Below are 19324 nucleotides of genomic sequence, written 5' to 3'. Positions count from 1 at the left end.
TGGGTCACGGCTGAACTTGATGGTCTTTAAGGTCTTTTCCCATAGGATTAATTCTGTGATTCCATGAAGGAGGCTGAGCACACAAAGTTGAACTTTAGATGTGCACATAAAGCAGTTCTACTTTTGTCTACCCAGACTCCCAGCCCTCCTGGTACTGCATCTCTTCTTTTGAGTTGGCCATTGGGACACACAGCCTGTGCTGTGCCCGGGTTTGTCCTTTAATGGGACACTGGGGGGGAAAAAAAGGAAGAAAAGCAGCCCTTGTATTTTATTTAGAACACAGGCTCTCTTGTTCTGTAGGATTAGTGTGTAGCTGGTCAAATATTCTGGTAGAGCTGTGCTCATTGGGGTGCTGTCACTCCTCCCATAGCCAGGGAAGGGGGTGACCAAATGACCACCTAGCCCTTCTTTCAGTACAGACATGTACAGAGGAGAAGGCAACAGAGATGTAGGTACCTGTGTAAAGCGGGTGCAGTCAAAGGAGGGATAAAAGCTGATAGTTGCACTTAGGGATGGGCGGCTCCCCTGGGAAGCTTGCAGAACGCCTGCAACGTGACCCTCCAGACAGCAGAACTGATATAGTTGTACTACCTGTGAGTATTTCTGTTTTGGGCAGGTGACTGAGCGCTGATGCAGAGACCACAGAAGCTATGAGGTCTTCTCCTTAGGGACCTCCAAAAGCCCCAGGTGCTCTGGGCACCAGCTTTGGGTGTCCCTGCTGGGACAGAGTGGGATCAGAAGGACCCAGCAGAACCTCCAGTCACAGCCACACTGACATTCTGTGATGCTGGATGTGAGGGAATGCTTAGAATTTTAGTCTTTGGATGATAGGGTTTAAGTAGTCTGAGCTCTGGCCTGGATCTCTGCACCCCAGCCAAGCAGTTTATACCAAGGACCTTGGCAGTCTGCAGCTATTCTTTCAAGCTTTGGCATAATGGGAACAGTGGTAGTCACTACTTGTATGGAAAGGGAATATCAGGAAGGAATACAGTCTTCCCTGTGTTTCAGAGATGAGGGTGATCTTCTGTACAGAGTGCAGTCTGGTCTCCTTCATCTGGACAGCTTGGCTGGTTATTGGATGGATAGTTGAGGTTCCCTGACTTCAGTGGGAGGCAGCACATTCTTGGTCTCCTACAGACACCTCTGTGTCTTATATCAGTTCTGTGTAACAGCACCAAAAAGGTCCCTGATGTGCTTCATCAGGATGTTGATGAATGCAAATGATTTTGCTGCTGTACTGAGCGTTTCTGGTGGGAAGGCACTTGAAGACGTGGTGAAGGTTTCCTTTGTGGTTAGCAGGCAGCCATCACTCTGTTCAGTGATTTACATAAACTATTTGGTTCTGTTGCACGGTTGTTCAGGTTTGCTTTGTTTTCAGTTGAGTCATCCTTGCCAGTGTTCCTACCAGCATGCTGACAGATGGTGCTTACCTGATCGTGATGGGACTTTGCATGGGCCAATTATTGCTGGCTCTTTTTTCCCCATGGTCGGAAAGCTTGATTTGGAAGCCTGACTAAGCGTTGTCACGATTGAGGGATTCATATTTCAAGTCCTTGCTCCACTTGTTGCTCAATGAAGACTTCTTGTCCATAAGCAAGAGAAGAACGTTGTGTTCTGCAGTGGTTTTCTCCAGCTTAGCCCTAGAGCCAATTTCCTTTGCATCCTTATGCTAAATACTTACCAATCAATTTTACCGGGTGCAGTTTCCCTCAGCTTTTCTGCAGTCTATCCTTTCAATACATTTTACGTGTTCAGAAGATGCTGAATTTCTCTCGGAGTCAAAAGGCATTAACTTCTGGATGCTCAGCAAAAAGGGAATGCCACAGTCCTTAATTGGATGAGGTTATGTGTCAAAAATAATGTAGCTTAGCTCTGGTGATGGTGCCTGAGTGATTTAGAGCTCATTTGACCAGAGTTAACAGCGTTAATGAAATCCCCTCATAACACTTTCCGGATCGAAGGCTCCTATAACATTTTCTTCCAGCACTGACTTTTCAGAGGGAAGTTTACAGGAGTGTTCCCTCCAGGTATGGGGGGAAGGTTGGATTGGAGCTCCATTCCCCTTCATCTGGAGGAGTGTGGGGACCAGTCAGTGTCTGCTGGCTGGAGTTTAAAAGCCCAGTCGTTCCCACGAAGCATGCTGCATCTGCAGAGCTTCTCTCTTCTACCTATCAGTTCCACTTTCAGAGCACACAGAGGTTTCACAGCACGAGGTGGCTGGGTTGAGTTCAGCATGCTCCGGCAGCCCACAGTGCAGCGCAGACTTTTGCATCACTCCAGTTTGCATGGGCTGCAGACACTTCTCAGTTTTAACAGACCTTACGTTGGTGTTTTGAAAGCATGAGCTCTCACTTGCTGATGAAAAGCTGGTTGGTTTTTGAAGCTCTGGAAGGAACTGCTGATAACACTTCACATTTCCAGGTTGATGCAGTGCTAATACCATGACCAGATAATCCTCAGCCAGGTTGCTCGCAGCTAATTGCGTTGTGCAGTATTTGTAACTCATTACATCCCAGCGTATCTTCTCGTACCTTGTAAAAAACTCTGAGATGCCATTGCCGTCTAATTGAATGTGTCTTAACTCTCTTATTTCAGGCTAGAAATCTTCATACTGGAGAACTGGCTGCTGTAAAAATAATCAAGTTAGAGCCTGGTAAGTTTTGCATTCTTTTCTATGTTTTTGGATTGCAGTTCCAGTTTTTTACACACATTGATTTTCATGGCTGCAGAGCTCCAGACAAAAGAAGTGGATTTGTTTTGTTTTGTTTTTTGCTGTTTCAGTGGTTAGATGACAGGAAGCTCAACAGGATGTACCATTGCTTTTGGTTATATCCTGCTCGTGATTTCCTTGTTCGTTCTTATCTGCCTTATCTGTTACTTCATTAAAAATAACGTAGCAGTTGCAGCGTGTTGCAGTACAGAGGAAAGATTCAGGACAGATGGTAGGTTGTGAAAGAGTGGGGAGCTGTGTGAGTCAAAATGGGGAGGGGAGACCAAGCAGTGGTGCCAGTGCTCACCAAAGGAGTATTGGGAAAATCAGTGCCTTCTGGAATACCTTTCAGATCCCTGTTTAGTGTATCCCTCTTCTGCATCTCCTTGCCTCCTTCATGTCTCTACAGCCAGTCCTGTGCTGTATGTGTTTGGGGTCCTGGCTCTCTGGGACAGATGATGCCTCTGTGAATGTGGGCTTTCCCAGTGCTCAGTTAGTATCACTTGTAGCCTGTGGACAAGGGACACTGGAAGTTTATGTATGGTCACAAAGCTAGGAAGTAGTAGGGTTTATGGAGATGTGGTGGGTTAACTTCTGTGACTGGAGTGCTACAGGGAATCAACACAGACTTGTTAGGCAGGAAATGCAGAGTAAAATCTGGAAGGACACATAACACAGGGAAGGCTGATGGAACTGGGCTTTTTGTTCTGGAGGCAAGAAGCTGAAGAGAGACCTGAACATCATCTTCCACTGTGGATGTGCAGAGTGGGGGGCCTAGCAAAGGGTTGGGAGCCAGTAGGCACAGGCTATGGCAAGAGAGATTCCAGTTGGAAATGGGAAAAACTCTTCATAAGGAGAACGCCGAAGAAGTGATGGTGGGATCTCCATTCTGGAAGACTCTTGGGAGTTGTCTGGAACAAGGCCCTGAGCAATGTGACCTGACTGCAGTTAGCCCTGCTTGGAGCAAAAGCCTGTCCTTACCAGCCGCTCTTTGGGCATTCAAGGTTTTAAAGACCAGCTCTGAAACATCTCTGCTCTCTGCACACCCAGCGTCTTTTCTTGACTGGACGGGTTAAAGACATGTTTGTATATTCCTATTTCTTGCTCAAGGAGATGCAGCGTCCTGTTTGTGGTTACTTGATTCTCTTCACTCGCTTAGATAGAGAGCCATAGGTACATAAACACAGAGAGTCTTCTGGTGTTGTGTTTTGTAGTATCTCCAGCTTTCTATCAAATCCAGGCCAGCAGACCTTTTCAAATCCAGTGTGCCAACCCAAGAGTTCTGACCAGCTTGAGCACCAGTACATCTTCCTTTGAAGACTCTATGACCAATACTGTGTACAGTGATCAGAGTTGATCTCAGAAACCAAATATTTCTAAATTTACATTTCAGCAATAAAGTTTCAGGGAAAACTGTTTTTAAATGAGTGTGTTCGTTTTTCATAGAAGTTTAGTATTGTCCAAGGGACTAAAATTTTCCCACGTGCCTGTTGACCTTGAGTTATTATGGATCTGGAGAACCACGTCCAGGCCCAGGGCCACCAGCAACAAGATGTGAAGCTGTTGGAGTGGGTGCAGAGGAGGCCATGAGGATGCCCAGGGGGCTGGAGCACCTCTTATAGAGACGAGTGGAAGCACCAACAAAGTCTTTGCATCTGTGTTGTTTGTTTGTTGGTTTTACCCTTCTGAAAATGCGCTCGTGTTTCTTGAAGGTGACAGTCTCGCATGGAATCTCTGAGGTCCTTTGCCTTGTAGTTAGGGTGATAGTTGGACTCTTTGGTAAAATGATTGCAGGCAAAAGAATTTGGGGTTTCCCACATCCAAGATCCTCTGGTCTGAATGATGTAAGATTTCCCATGAGCTGAGCTGCTCATTTCCAAGTTGGTTTTGGTTTGTTTCGGTTTGGTTTGGTTGTTTTTTAAGCAGTTAAAAGTTCCTGAAATCTGAACTTTTTGGTTTTTTTCCAACGGGAAGAATTTGAAAAATCCTCGTGGAAGATGAGAAGAAAGGCTCAGCTTGGTGCTTCAGCTCTTCTTTTGCTCCTTTTTGAAGTTTCCATTGACATGTGCCAGCAGAGTAAACAAGCAGAGAGCAGCCAGGCCTTGTTGGTGACGAAGTGACCCCATCACACTGCCACCTCCATTGCACCTCTCATCTCCTCAAGCTGGCGAGGTGTTCCCCAAGCTCAGCATGGTGCACTCAGTGAGGTGCAGCTGTCGATGGCTGTGGCTCAGTCCCTATTACATAGATGTCCTACATTTCTGAACCCACTGACCCACACTAGAATTTGTGGTTGTGTGACCTCAACGCTGGTGGTCCGTGGGCAAAACCTCAGGTGTGACCTCAGCTGCCCCTCGTGTCACCTCTGTGACTCGTTGGCTCCTTCAGCTGTTTCAGGTCCTCTCCGCTGTTTGATCTCATTAGGTGGCAGCCTAATGGAGCAGAGCTGTCTGTTTTCTGTGATTATTTGGTGCTATACACATCATGGATGTTCACCTTGTTTGGAGGTCCAGAACTGAAAAGTGGTATGTTTAATGGCTCAGGTCAGTTGTCTTGGCCCTACTTTCTTCATTGTGTCCCCATGCAGCCATCTTCCTTGCACTGGTGTGTGCGTATTGGTGACACCAGACCAGAGCTAGAGAAAAAATACATGAAGGACTGTTAAATACAAAGATGCCATCTCTTACTGAGAGATTTTTCTGAGCCATAACTCTGGAGCTTGGGAAAATGTTTGGGCAAGCATCTCCATGTGGTTTGTTTGTCAATGCTTCCTTGGCATCCTCAGCTGGAAGCAGGACACCGGGCTGAAGACTCAGTGCAGTGCTGGTTTGTAACTCTACTTGGTTCCATGATCTGCCCCAGTCCTCAGCCAAGCTGCTGTGTGTGAAGGCTGAAGGCAGAGGACGTGTGAGGCTGTCGGAGCTGGAGAAAGAGCTGGATCCTTTGAAGGCTGAGTAAGCCCTACTTCAGATTGTTGTGCTACAGTGAACAACATGAGTCTCTGGCCATAAATTATCACTGCTGAGAACCCCATTCTAATTAGGCATCAGTGACCACATCTTTATAGGTTTCATCATGTTTTAGTCCAACTTGCCCTGGAGAAGTGATTTCTTCTGGGCTTGTTTTCATTTTGCTTTGTGTTTTCAAATACCCTTTAAAACATTACTAGCCTCCTCTCCACCCAAAGCATGGACACCCACAGCCTCTTGGCAGAGATCTCTTCAGGGGGTTGCTTTGTTTCTGAGGAGGGTTCACAGCATTTATTTATTTATGTTCAGCATTCTGGGATGTCTGTTGCCTGTGTAACTCCATGGTAGCAGCTTGCTGTCCCTGCTGGACAGGAGGACATGGCTGTTCAAAGCCTAACAGATGAAAATACAAACCAGCTGCTCCTTGTTGCCAGTGTTCAGGCTCATTTTAAGTCTGGACTAAAGTCTTCGGGCTGTGGTTGTAGGGCACTATCAGGTTGTAGATTGAGCCAGTGTCAGGTGTTGCTCATGGGGGGTTCCCCCAGGGAGGGCACCCCTTTACTGTCATCAGAGATCTACCACACCACGTGGCACAGCTGCTCATAAATTTCATACATCAGTCACCAGAGAAATAGTCCAGGATCCTTTGAGTTGGAAGGGATCTCTGGGGGCCATTTAGCCCAACTCCCCTGCAATGCACAGGGACACCACAGCTCCATCAGGTTGCCCAGGGCCTGATCCAGCCTCAACTTGAAAGCCTCCACGGATGGGGCATCAACCACATCACTGGGCAACCTGTTCAGTGCCTTGCCACCTTCATTGCAAAAGACTTTTTCCTTATATCCAACCTAAATCTCCCCTCCCGGAGCTTGAAGCCATTTCCCCTTGTTCTGCCACCACAGACCCTGCTAAAGAGCCTGTCCCTTTCTTTCCTGCAGCTCCCCTTTAGATATCAGATTCCTCATAGCCTTTGCTTCTCCATGCTGCCCCAGCTCTCAGTCTGTCCCGTAGTAGAGGTGTTCCATCCTTGGGACCATTTTTGTGGCCCTCCTCTGGACGTGCTCCAACAGCTCCATGTCTCTCTTGTACTGAGGACTCCACATCTGGATGCAGTGCTTCAGGTGAGGTGTCTGTGCAGAGCAGAGAGGCAGGACACTGTTGGCCACTCTGCTTTGGATTCAGCCCAGGATACGTTTGGCTTTCTGGGCTCATTGCTGGCTCATGTCCAGCTTCCCATCCACCAGTACCCCCAAGTACAGGTCCTTTTGGGTATGACTGTGGCTCCCCTTGAGTCATCTGCAGCATCTTCTGTAGGGGAGGAGTAGATGGCTTCACAGGTGGGAATTTATTTGCAGATGGAAAAACACAAACTGCAGATTCAACACAAGCTCCAGACACAACTGTAGTTTAACACGTGCACGGGGGGCAGTTGGAATAAGAAAGCAAAAGCCTCTGGAACAAGGAGTGCCCCACAGGGGGTGAGAAATGTGATGAATTAAAGCTGCAGGAAGCAGCAGGCAGTGAGATGGCAGCGTTCTGGGAGGTCTAGCAAAACCACTGAGATAGAAATAGGAACAGTGTCCTTTCCTTGTTGGTTCCTCATCTGCTGCAGGTAATGAGTAGGTAGACACCATCTTAGATCTGAGACCCCAGTGTGACTATGCATTTTATTTCATCTGCTGTCACCTTCCTTTGTTCTCTAGACAAAAGAAAGAAGCTCCACCTCGAGGGCTGCTATCGTGAGTTTATTTGAGCTTTTGGGCAGTATCTGATTCTGCTACCAGTTACTTGAGCTGTGCTGTTAGAATCAAAACAGACCGTGTTTTTCACTTTTTTGGCATAGACTTTGGAGAGCATTAGGCAAAAGTATTATGGCATGCTAATGACATTTCCCAGCATCCACCGAGTATGAATGCTTCAAATAATTTGGGAGCCAATTCTATTTCAGAAACTAATCCAACTGTACTCAGCAGCGTAAAAGCCAAAACCATCTGAAACACTAAAGCCACTTCCTTCTATGGGTTTAGCAGATGAGTGGAGTCAATGCAGAGATAACTGCTTTCCAGGGTAGCTTTACTCCACAGAATTTTCTCCCTGGGAAAATGTCATAAAATGCTTTAAAATGAGCGGACGTCTGGTGTAAATACAGCTGTGATGATAAACAGTGACCTCAGAAACCTTTGACGCTTTGAGGGCTGGCTGTAATCTGTAGTGCACAATTACAGAAGAGTCTTGTTAGTGGTTTTCATCTGGTTCAGCATTTGTTTTCCATATGAGATCTTCCTAAGGGCCAGAAGTAGCTGGTTATGTGTTTCAAGCTGGACCTTAATCTGTACCTGGAACCATCCAAGGCTATTTGTACATGGGCAGACAGTCCCCCGGCGCTGTGTAGTGCTGTGCTCAGTCCATCCACAGCCAGCTCTACATGGTTACGGTTGGTTTGCATCTCACGGTTTGGATGTAGGTGCTTGTACTGCACATTTGAGTGCAGCCCTTAGGGCTGAGCCAGGTGTGGGCTGTGCTTTGTTCTCTCGGGATGCCTGCACTCAGCTGTTGCTCCAAGGCCCTTTGGGGCAGAAGAGAAATGCTGCAGTGTAGTCTATGTAATAAGTTCCCTAAGGATGCTGTGAGCTATGGATAAGAACAAGCCTGAGGCTTGTTTGAGTAAGCCTGTGGGTGTTAACAATTGTTGAAAGCTCCAGGGCTTGAAGAAATACAAAAATAACTTCTGGTTATTTCTTCCATCTTTACTGGCTGGGGCTGGAATCATGTCCGGTGTGACTGAGTCAGACATTGCCAGCAGCCCTCGATTCCCATTCCCGTGTTCCTTTGCTGGTTACATCTGTCTGAGCTGAATGCCTGCATCTCCCAGCGTGCAAGAGCTGCTCAGTGCTGAGCATCGCTGCTTGTGCTGTACCACGCACTGCTGGGTGCTACTGCTGACCCGCACAGCTGCTCTGGAACATACACAAAGCAAAACACAGACAGTGAGGTCTTTTAATGTAGAGTGCCCAGCATTTTAATTATTTGGAATTCCTTGAAATCTGGCCTATTTTTGCTTTGCATGTTTATTTGTCATCTGTTCTACCTCCAGAAATGCATGTATCCGGAGGGGGTGAGCTCATGTTCCCACGTAGTGTAAGCTTTCATTCACAGAAATAGTTACTTGGATGAGGAAGACCAGCAGGAGGATCACAGAGTCATAGAATCATTAAGGTTGGGGAGGGCCTCTAAGATCACCAAGTCCAGCCCACCCCATCTGCACTAAGCCCATCACTGCCCACATCCCTCAGTGCCACACCTTGTTGTTCCCAAATAGTTGTATCCTACTTGGAATCAAATTTCAGAGCCTCAAGTTTGGGGACTTTGAATTCTTTCTGTCACACTGCAGGTTTCCTTTAATCCCAAGGGAAGAAGGATGGATAAAACAGCTCAGGTGCTGGAGTGGCGTTTAAAGAATTGTTATTCTTAATGATGTTAAACTTTAATAGGGTTTTTTTCTGCAGTTTTCCAAAGGGTTGGCATACAGCAATGCAGGGTGGTGAAGAAAGCAAGGAGGATGTCACAGTGGCAGTGTTCATGCTCAGTCAGTGCCCTGACCCTGCTGTTTGCCATCAGCACCCCATACAGCAGTGTCTGCCCATGTGTGCTGGGAGCAGCGGCTCGGGGCTGGCTGGTACCACAACACTTGGGCTCTGTGTAAGTGCTGCTGTCCCACCCTTTGGTGACACTGTCAGTGCCTCCAGATGCTGTCAGCTCTCTCCGCCCGGTTGCGTGTGAGCCCTGGGTGCTGCCTGCCCATCCCTCCCACTGTTCCCACACAGCGTCATCCCATGATGCAGCGCTGAAGTAATGCAGGACAAACCAAACACAACAATAGCTTCTTCCCCAAGCAGCCTTCTGGACAGTGAAGTGAATCTCAGCTGAGCCAGGAGAGGTGCGAGCAGTGACCCTGCAGGATGGGACCACTCCAAGCAGTCAGTGGAACACATGACAGTATGACCAGGTGTAAATTTGCTTGCAAGCCATTAAGGTCAGGCACGTTCAGAATAAGGCTGTGTGATAGGCACCAGAGCCAGCAGGCCTTGCTGCGCTGCAGAGTGGCTGTGTGGGCCCAAGCAGGACATACCTTACCGTGCCAATTCCACTTAGGTGAGAACAGCTGTTTGCGAATAGGAGAATTCACAAGTGTTAATGGGCCATCAGTTTTCTCGATTATCTCTCACTTAAATATGGGTTTATCGTGAATTTACCAGGCTTTACCTTGCTTAGCTTCTCAAATCTGACCCGATAGCTACATAAGATGATGCAGCCACAAGTTCCTGTAGTCCTCCCCACCAGCTGTGTTGGTGGACAAGCAGCTCTTTGTGCCCAGCAGCGCAGCCTGGACTGCGGGCTCTGGCCAGAGGAGAATATTCCATTGTAACCCTCCATTGTGTCCTGCATGGCTCGTTAGGGAGGTAAAATTGCATGATAGTAGCACGCTGTGGTGAGTCACTGCGCTGCCTGTGTGATTTACAGCAGTGCTTTTGCTCGGCTGCCCCATAGCCCATAATTGCAAACATGTGAGTAGACAGGACATTTTTCCAATTCCGTGCTATTAGGCATCAGGAGATCTCTGATGACTAAAACAGCCGAAAAGCTCTTTCTATGGATATAATATCAGCCTGGAACTGAGGGTTCTTATCTTGCCGTCTCCTTGATGAAATATTTTCTACAAATTCTTTCTCTTACTGTTGTCTTTATTTTCATGCTATCCAAGGATATTCAATTTTTGCCCTATTCCAGCATCTCTTGCCAAGATTAATACTCCAGCTGCCTGGAAACTCTGAATTCCATTGTTTTGAATTCATTCTTGTCGTTGAAGCACTATACATCTTCTCTGCTATCTTTGGGTCTGATCTTTCAGGATCTTTTTCGACAGATTTTGGCCAGACTTTTCTCATGCTTACGTCTCCTTTCCATCTGCTTGCTACTTTTCTGTCAGCTCTGTGCTCACTTAAAGCCCAGGCCTCTCCTTCCAAATCCTTAATTCCTATTTCTGTAGGTTGCCCCATTTCTTGCGTAGGTTCTCCATTTAGTAGTTGCAGATCAAAAGGTCATCTTCTGCGTGTTGCTTCACACAGGTGTTATCTCCATCTTTGCACTGAGTTCAGTGTCTCATTGTACCTTTGGTGGGAAAAATTTTTCACCTTTACACTGATGATAGGTTAAGGCAATTTAAAGCCATTTCTAATTGTCCAGTCATAGGAATCTCCTGCACTCCACCAGCAGAGGGGTGGCCAGCAGGGACAGGAGGTGATTGTCCCTCTCTGCTCTGCCCTTGTGAGGCCCCATCTGCAGTGCTGTGTCCAGGTCTGGAGCCCCAATACAAGAAAGACAGGGAGATGTTGGAGAGGGTCCAGAGGAGGCCACAAAGATGCTCAGAGGCTGCAGCACCTCCCTACAAAGACAGGCTGAGGGAGCTGGGCTTGTTCAGCATGGAGAAGAGAAGGCCGCGGGGTGACCTCAGTGCAGCCTGCCAGGACCTAAAGGGAGCCTACAGACAGGAGGGGAGTCAACTCTTTACAAGGGCAGATAACAGCAGGACAAGGGGAAATGGTTTGGAGTTGAAGGAGGGCAGATGTAGGTTGGATGTCAGGGGAAGTTCTTTACTGTGAGAGCGGTGAGGTGCTGGAACAGCTGCCCAGAGAGGCTGTGGATGCCCCGTCCATCCCTGGAGGTGTTCAAGGCCAGGTTAGGTGGTAGTGGCAGATGATCCAATCCAGGTGATATAGAAGAGCAATTCAGGGTGCTGTGTACTGATGGTTTTTTTGGTCTTTGGAACACTTCTTGACCCCGATTTTCACATGACAGCATTTAGCTCTTCTGAAATGTTGATTCTTGCTTATCAAAGATGCTGTGATTGGAGGATTTGGCATTATCTGAACTTTTGTACAAATTGCATTGCTAGATGAAAGCAGTACTTGGTGGGGGTGGGGGTTCTTTGCATTCACACTTGCTTTGATTGAACTTTCTAGGAAAACTTCTTAGTTTCAAAATGAGGTATCGGTGAGTATCTACTCATTTCCCTTTGGGTGTTTATGACAGAAGTAGAAGGGATTCATCCACCTGGTTCAAACTAAACATCTCTTTGTTCATAGCAAGCACTCACATGCAGGGTGCGCAGCTTCAAGCCATGCTGTGGCTGAAAGGTGACCCATAAAGCCAGCAGCACAGTGTGAAGTCTGTACTGAATTCAGTTGCTTAGTTTAGTTTGTGTTGCCTTTTCTTTGTCTCATTACGCAAAGTACTGTTTGTGCTTCAAATGTCAAGAGTCTTTTTTTAAACTCTGCTATTGTTTTCTTTCCCTACTGAAGTCTTTCTCCACATCATTTGTGAATATTCAAGGAGCCTTAAGGATTTGCTGGGCATGTTTGTACAAATGCATCCCTCTCTACCTTTTGTGTTTCATAGTTACTTTCTTTCCCTATATGAGTGAGCAGCTCAATGTGTATGAAGCTGAGTTTTCCTTTGTGATGAGCAGCACTGTGGGGCAGCACATCAGTCCCGGCAGACTGTGTAAGTCGAACCAGAGGGCTCAGGTAACTGATGGAGCCACCCTGGTCACCAAACACACTCACAGGAGTAGGCCATGAGGGCTCTGTGTGTGCTTCTCCTTGTGAGTCAGTGTGGCTGTGTGGGCGTGCAGGCCATGTGCTGCTGCAGAGCATTTGGAGACAAAATGTTTTTAATGATGAGTCCATGGTGAGCTGGCAGAAGTGATCGTCCAACCACTCTCTATCATCTTTGAAAGGCTGTGGAGAACAGAATAGGTGCCTGAGGGCTGCTGGCAAGTCAGCGCCTCTCCAGTCTTCAGAAAGGGTGAGAAGGAGGACCCAGGAAATACAGGCCAGTCACCCTCACCTCCATCCCCAGGGAGGTGGTGGAACAGCTTGTTCTGGATGCCATCTCCAAGGAATTGGAAGGGAAGGTTATCAGGAGTGGCAGGGGGGTTGGACTTGATGATCTCTAGAGATCCCTTACAAGCCCCGCAATTCTGTGATTCAGGAGGTGACTCTGGCCTTACCCAGCTGTAGTCTTTACACCCATGGCCGGGAGCCTTGTTCTGCAGGCGCCATAGGCTGCTGCAGTGCAATTGGGTTGACAGCCTCCATTGTGCTCCCATCCTACAGGGCCCTCTCCTTACCTGACAGGGCACTCTGTGCTTGTGGAACTGCCTTGGTCCATGGAGCACAGGTTCCCAGGACAGCCTTTCTCCATTGGCATCTGAGAAATATTCACGCCAAAGCAGATCATAAAGAATGGAAAATGAAAGGCTGATGTATGTAGAAAACCTACTGAAGAGGCTGATGTGTCAGAAAACCCTTGTGAAGACTTAGCAGTTTCCAAGCCCATGGCTGGTGTTTGTGAGTTACACACACGCTTTCAGATCTCTTTCAAAGTTCATTTCTGTGTGCTCTAATGGTGACTGTTTCCTGTTTTTCAGGGGATGACTTTTCGTTGATCCAGCAGGAAATATATATGGTAAAAGAATGCAAACATTGCAACATAGTCGCCTATTTTGGGAGCTATCTCAGGTAAACAGCACTGCATTACCTGCAATTCTGCTGGGTTTTTCTTACAGCGGTCTCCCTCTGGTTTCTTACTTGTATCCTCTCTGTTCTGCTCTAGCTTGAATTCCATTCAGTTCTCTTCTGGCTTTAAAAAAAAACACACAAAATAAAAAAGTGACTAATACTTTGTTTTCTCTGCTGGCCAAAAGGCTGGAATATTTTTATCACTAGGAACAGAAAGAAACTTTTCCCTTGGAGACTCTTGCAACACATCCAACCCTACTCACTTTGCTGGGTGGATTTGAAATGCCTATCACTCTTAATATAAAACAAGCTGACTGTTTATCTCGAGCAGAATTGCTTTGGGGTATTGTATTTAATGGCAGCATTGTGTGCTGGGAAAGTACAGGCAGTGAGCTGTAAGAGGGCTCTCACTGCGGGCTGCTGGTAATACTATTTCTCCTGGTTGTGGTGCTGCAGATGCAGCATATTGAGAGCGAGGCGATGCCAGCTGGCTGCATCTGCAAGCACACGTTAAATGGTATGCAGCAAGTTGGGGTGGATTTTCCATTTCTGTGGAACAGGGCCGTTTATCAGTTGGCTCCATAGGAATATATGTCACCGCTTTGCCCATCTGGTCTTTTTCTACAAGGCTTCACCTATGGATTTCTTGGAAGGTTGCATTTTTTTCAAGTAATCTGTACAGCCCCAGTGGACTTCAGTGGAACAAAATAGCTGGGGCTTGAAATCCCCAGCAGTTCTTCTGCAGGTCGTGTAGGGTTTTATAGATGTGATTAGGTAATGTCAGTCTCAGATTGAATTTGTGTAGTTAGCTGGCTCCTCTAATGTGCTCATGCTGATAGACGGTAAACTTCAGGTGTTTGTTCTCTGTCTTCTTTCTTGCAGTTACGAGGTCAGTGTTAAAGCATTGTCTGATAAGTTATAAGTTAAAAGCTTGTCAGTGACCTTTCATTTTGATAGACTGACAGGCTGAGGGAGCTGGGCCTGTTCAGCCTGGAGAAGAGAAGGCTGTGGGGTGACCTCATTGCAGCCTGCCAGGACCTAAAGGGAGCCTACAAACAGGAGGGGAGTCAACTCTTCGAGAGGGCAGATAACAGCAGGACAAGGGGAAATGGATTGAAGTTGAAGGAGGGCAGATTTCGGTTGGATATTAGGGAAATTCTTTATTCTGAGAGTGATCAACCAGTTTCTGATGCCTGTGTTTTCCCTTTCTTTCGATAGCCGTGAGAAGCTGTGGATATGCATGGAGTACTGCGGCGGGGGATCCCTCCAAGATATCTACCACGGTACTTTGGGAACTCAATTTGTCCTTTGTACCCTTGGAATGATTTATGCAAAGAGGAAAATTTGCAGGCAAATGACTGGGAGGTGGTTGGTGCTGGCAGCATTACGTGTGTGTTTTCTTGAGAAATGAACACTGCTTTTTAGCTACAGTCAACAGATTTTGTAGAGAGCACTTGTCAAAGTGGCAGCAGTTGCTCTGTGTTAATATCCTGCCATTCTAGGCCAGGACACACTTTGTTTTTGAATCATCACACTGCTCTTTTCACTCCTGATGGTTAGGTAACAGGAGCTTGGTTTATCCTGCTGGAGAGCTGTTCAGTAACTGCAGTTGCTGTACGTTGTGAGCTCCTCTGTGCCTTTAGTTGCCCCCTGCCAGCCCTGCACCATTCAGTGTTGGTGTGCAGTGGTAGCTGATCTCCTTTCTCTGAAGGCACTGGGAAAAAAAAATACCTCTAAGAAGCTTACAAGCAGAAATGGTGCTAATTAGATATGGAATCTCTGTGCAAATATCGTCTTCCATTAACATGCTGTTGTTTTTCTTGCAGAAAGCCTTTCTGTAAAACAAACAAACAGAACCCTCTTTTCAGCTCAATGTAAAATACAATCCATGTAAAAAAGGCTCTTTCTTTCATGGCAGTACTGCTTTTTTGGCTGTTTCACGATGTTATTTACACGCTACAGGCTGCAGACTTACACACTTCTTATCTTTGTTTTCAGTGACGGGACCTCTGTCAGAGCTACAAATTGCATATGTCTGCAGAGAGACTTTGCAGGTACTGTACTTCTGCAGATGTATTGTAGCCATGTATGGTACAGAACGTGTACAAAAGTAGAGACAGAAGATGAGTGATTTCAGAAGAGAGTGCAGTACCATCACTTCCATTTGTGAGCACTGGGGGTCTACCTGAGCCCAATCAGACAGCTTTCCATATCGTGTAAATAAGAATTAGCAAGAAGCATGGCAATGTTGTGCAAATATTTGCTTAGAATCATTGTCAGTGCAGTGCTTCTTTCATGCTGTAATTTACAAAGGTGCGTGAGCAGATGTCTCTGTGGATCCCACTGCAGGACCGAAATACTAAATCTCAGTCCTGTTCCTGTCTCCTTGGTGATGCTGGTGGTGGCAGTGAAAATGTGGAAGACAGGTCATTGCAGGTTGGGACCACAGTGCTGTCTGGGCAGGTTTCATGCCTTGATCATACACAGCGCTTCAGTGCTGAAGTTGTTCAGGACAAAGTTCTGCATGTCGATGCAGAAAGCAGCTAATAGCCTGTAAGCAAAGGGTAAGTAACTGGGTAATAAGAATAACTCCCTTTTAAAAAGAGATGTATTTTAAAACATCTGCTTGATTATGGCATTAAATTCTAATCATTTGTAGAGGGAAAAAAGATTACAACCAGGTGTTTTGTTTTCTGATTGCCTGTAATTGTAGAAATACAAGATAAGGTGATGCAAACAGAACGTTTCTTCAAGGAACATTTCCATCATAGAATCACAGAACCATCCCCACTGCCTGCATCCGTGGGTAACTGCAGAAGAGAATCACGAAGCCTCACACCTTTCTCTGAAGCAGTGGCTGAACTGCTCACTGCTGGAGCTGGGGGTGCAGGCCCATCCAATCACCTACTTGGCACTTCTGTTCCTGATCTCCTGCTGCTGCAGGAACTGGTATTGCAGGATGTGCAGCTCAATGGCCACGTGAGCACCTGTTGAAATCTTCAGGATTTCAATAAAGTAGCTCATTTAATCAAGGAAAGCAGTGCTGCACATTGAGGCTTGTTCTGGAAATGTCCATTTACCAACAAAATGCTAAACAGTATTGGATTAAATGAATCTTCGCACGCCTTGGCTGGAGCTGGGAGAGATGAGGAACAGAATCCAGCACAATTCCTACCTGCGAATCTCAGTTCTTTAATTTTTCAATGAAATACATTCAGTAATTAAAACTGGTTGAGTGGCACCTGTTAACAGTTGTGATAATGAAGGGTTGCGTCTCTTTTTATTTCCAGGGTCTCGCTTATTTGCATATGAAGGGCAAAATGCACCGAGATATAAAGGTAACTTGGAACTTTGAGAGCCCTTAAAACTTCTACTGCGGGAAAATACTCCTGACAGTGCATTTTAATATTCTATTTCTTATATTTTAGGGTGCAAATATTCTGCTAACAGATCACGGAGATGTCAAGTTAGGTAAGTGGCCAGAATTTAATATGAAGACAGAAAGCAAACAGATTTTGGCTGCAGTCAATGATGAGTCGAGCAAGTGTTCCTTTATGTTTTCTTTAAGGCAGGAGTTTTCTCTTGGTGAGGATATTCAGATTGCATGTGGCCTTGTTTTTGTTGAGCACATGTGCAGCAGTGATCGAGCTTCCTATAAACGATAAAGCACACAACAGCAGAACTGCATTGGTACAACCAGTGTTATTAGATAATGTCCTCTGTGTCACAAACCTCTTGTGTCGCGCTTCGGCGTATAAGAACATCCGGGAGTGCTGTGAGGTCAGTTGTTGACAACAGAAAGTGTGTATCTATGGGCGTACACACATGGATGAGATGAGAAGTGTATTATGTTACGAAGTTGCAGTAAGTGCTTTTCTCAGTCAACCAGCCCTGAAGCCTCCCAGCTTTCCCTGGGACTGAGGTTACCTGGATATTGGAGGGTACGTTCCTAGCCAGAAGGGCAATTCTGCACCTGGCAGCCTGTTGCAATGCAGGGTCTGTTCCTGGCTGTGCCTCCAACCCAGCATATGGCGTTGGGTGTTTCCATGCAGGTGGAGGTGAGGAAACTCCTTTGTCAAGCACTCCAGGTTCCACAGGCAAGCACTCAAAGAGATTAGTGTTGCTGGCTTCCTCTAATGCCACTTTGCATTTATAGGAGCACGGGCAGGCCAAATCTTTTGTCAAAACCCTCATATACCTGTCTGCAGCCTCTTCATAAGAGCCTACATGCTGTGAGGGCTCTTCAGAAAGGAAGGAGCAGACAAGGAAACATCCTGGGAGACAGAATGAGACAGTGATCATCTTGGGTTGAAACGGGGCTTTGTTACCCCTCAGAAAGTAAAAACCTTCAAACTGATAGGAGTTTCCACCAGCTCCATTAAACTTGGCTTACACGCCGGGTACCTTGTATTAGCCTGACAAACTAGGTAGGTCTGTCCACAACTATCCTCCAGCTATCATACTACAGGTGCAATAAAGATATAGCTGGACTTGAATGACTTCTGGCTCTGTAAGACCACCTGATTGCCTGCAGCTCTCAGCTTTCAGTAAGGGTTAATTGTCCCCTAGACTCAATCTCCAGAAGCAAGAACAGATGGCCCCCAATGGCGCCTCTCTAAATAGCAGTAATATTACTGTTTCCAAAGCAGGAGGCTGGTTTTCCTCCCAGCTGTTACATTGAATACGTGCTGAATTTTGTGAGGTTGCTGCTTGGTGAGATGGAAAACCAGTGAGGAGAGGAGCAGGACTGTGAGTGAGCTGCGTGTAGAAACTAATGGCTTTAATTCAGAAATGTTTCTTCACTGGCAGCAGTTGATCTTATTAATAACCTTCAACTGTTGAAGCTGAATGAATTTTTAATTTCATTAGGGAAGAGTGCTTTTTATCACGTGGCACTTCCTAGAGTGGAATTGGAGTGTTAAAATTGGGTTTCTAAATGAATGATGGTTTCATTTTCCAGCTGACTTTGGTGTAGCAGCAAAAATAACAGCCACCATTGCGAAGAGGAAATCATTTATCGGTACCCCTTACTGGTAAGAAACTATTTCCATTGCTGTGTGCTTGCAAAGCTAAGCCTGTATTTACAAATCATGCCAAGAGCTCAGGTTCTTAGGATCTGAATGTGTATTAGAATCATAGAACCACAGAATGGCCTGGGTTGCAAAGGCCCACAGTGCTCATCCAGCTCCAACCCCCTGCTGTGTGCAGGGTCACCAACCAGCAGCCCAGGCTGCCCAGAGCCACATCCAGCCTGGCCTTGAATGCCTGCAGGGATGGGGCATCCACAGCCTCCTTGGGCAGCCTAATGGCCATTTAGTTTCTTACTAACTTCTTGTTCTTGTTGTGAATTGACCCAAGGATGTCTTTCAGTTTTCTTCACAATTCCTTCTGCAGAGCAGATAAACAGTTTTTAAACCATCTTTTAATCATCTCTAGTACTTAATTTTCCATGTAAGACAGTATTCAATATGCAGTCATATCAGCATGGATCTTGAGCTGGATTATGCGTGTAAATTAACTGCTTTTAAGTTCTGACACTACCAGATGCCTTTCTCTCAGGGTGATGTTCTTAGTGCTGACTCGATGTCTACGTGCAGCTTAATCCAGACAATGGCATTTAATTGTTCACTGGCCTCCTTATCCCACAGCAGGAGGACGCAGGGCAGGAAGATTATCTGGTCATTAAAGCATTGCACCAGGAGTCATGAGGCTCTGGGTCTATTCCTAGCTCTGCTGGCCAGTTGGTGACCTCAGGCAGAACACGCAGCCTGTGTTTTCTGCCCTGCTGCCGGGTGAGGGGTGGCACAGCAGCCTGGTGGGGCTTTCTGCACCGCAGTCACCTGTCGTGCTGTGTGACTCCGTGTGTGGGCAGTGATTCCTGTTTGGCTCTTTGCTGTCTTCTCTGATGGATCGATGCCTTCTCTTTGTAGGATGGCCCCAGAAGTGGCGGCGGTGGAGAAGAACGGCGGCTACAACCAGCTCTGTGACATCTGGGCGGTGGGCATCACAGCCATCGAGCTGGCAGAGCTTCAGCCCCCCATGTTCGACCTGCACCCCATGAGGTC

The 19324-nt window shown here is 46.6% G+C and overlaps 1 protein-coding gene across 4 annotated transcripts in view; it reads left to right on the top strand.

Moving 5' to 3' along the window:
- MAP4K5 (mitogen-activated protein kinase kinase kinase kinase 5) overlaps positions 1-19324 on the top strand; it is a 52235-nt gene that overhangs the window by 11114 nt on the left and 21797 nt on the right. For all 4 annotated transcript variants that reach the window (XR_014946866.1, XM_085549724.1, XM_085549725.1 and 1 more), the window contains exons 2-9: positions 2596-2653; positions 13169-13259; positions 14478-14542; positions 15258-15313; positions 16550-16597; positions 16688-16730; positions 18220-18292; positions 19190-19321. Coding sequence is in view for 3 of the 4 variants with exons in the window: in XM_085549724.1 (XP_085405850.1) it covers positions 2596-2653; positions 13169-13259; positions 14478-14542; positions 15258-15313; positions 16550-16597; positions 16688-16730; positions 18220-18292; positions 19190-19321 (566 nt within the window). In the remaining variant the exon portion in view is untranslated. The remainder of the gene's footprint in view (positions 1-2595; positions 2654-13168; positions 13260-14477; positions 14543-15257; positions 15314-16549; positions 16598-16687; positions 16731-18219; positions 18293-19189; positions 19322-19324) is intronic.

Source organism: Coturnix japonica, chromosome 5 (genome assembly GCF_054131305.1).
Source record: "Coturnix japonica strain WE chromosome 5, WE-NBRP24, whole genome shotgun sequence".
In the NCBI taxonomy this organism is placed as follows: domain Eukaryota; kingdom Metazoa; phylum Chordata; class Aves; order Galliformes; family Phasianidae; genus Coturnix; species Coturnix japonica.
This window is presented reverse-complemented; position numbering and strand designations above follow the sequence as displayed.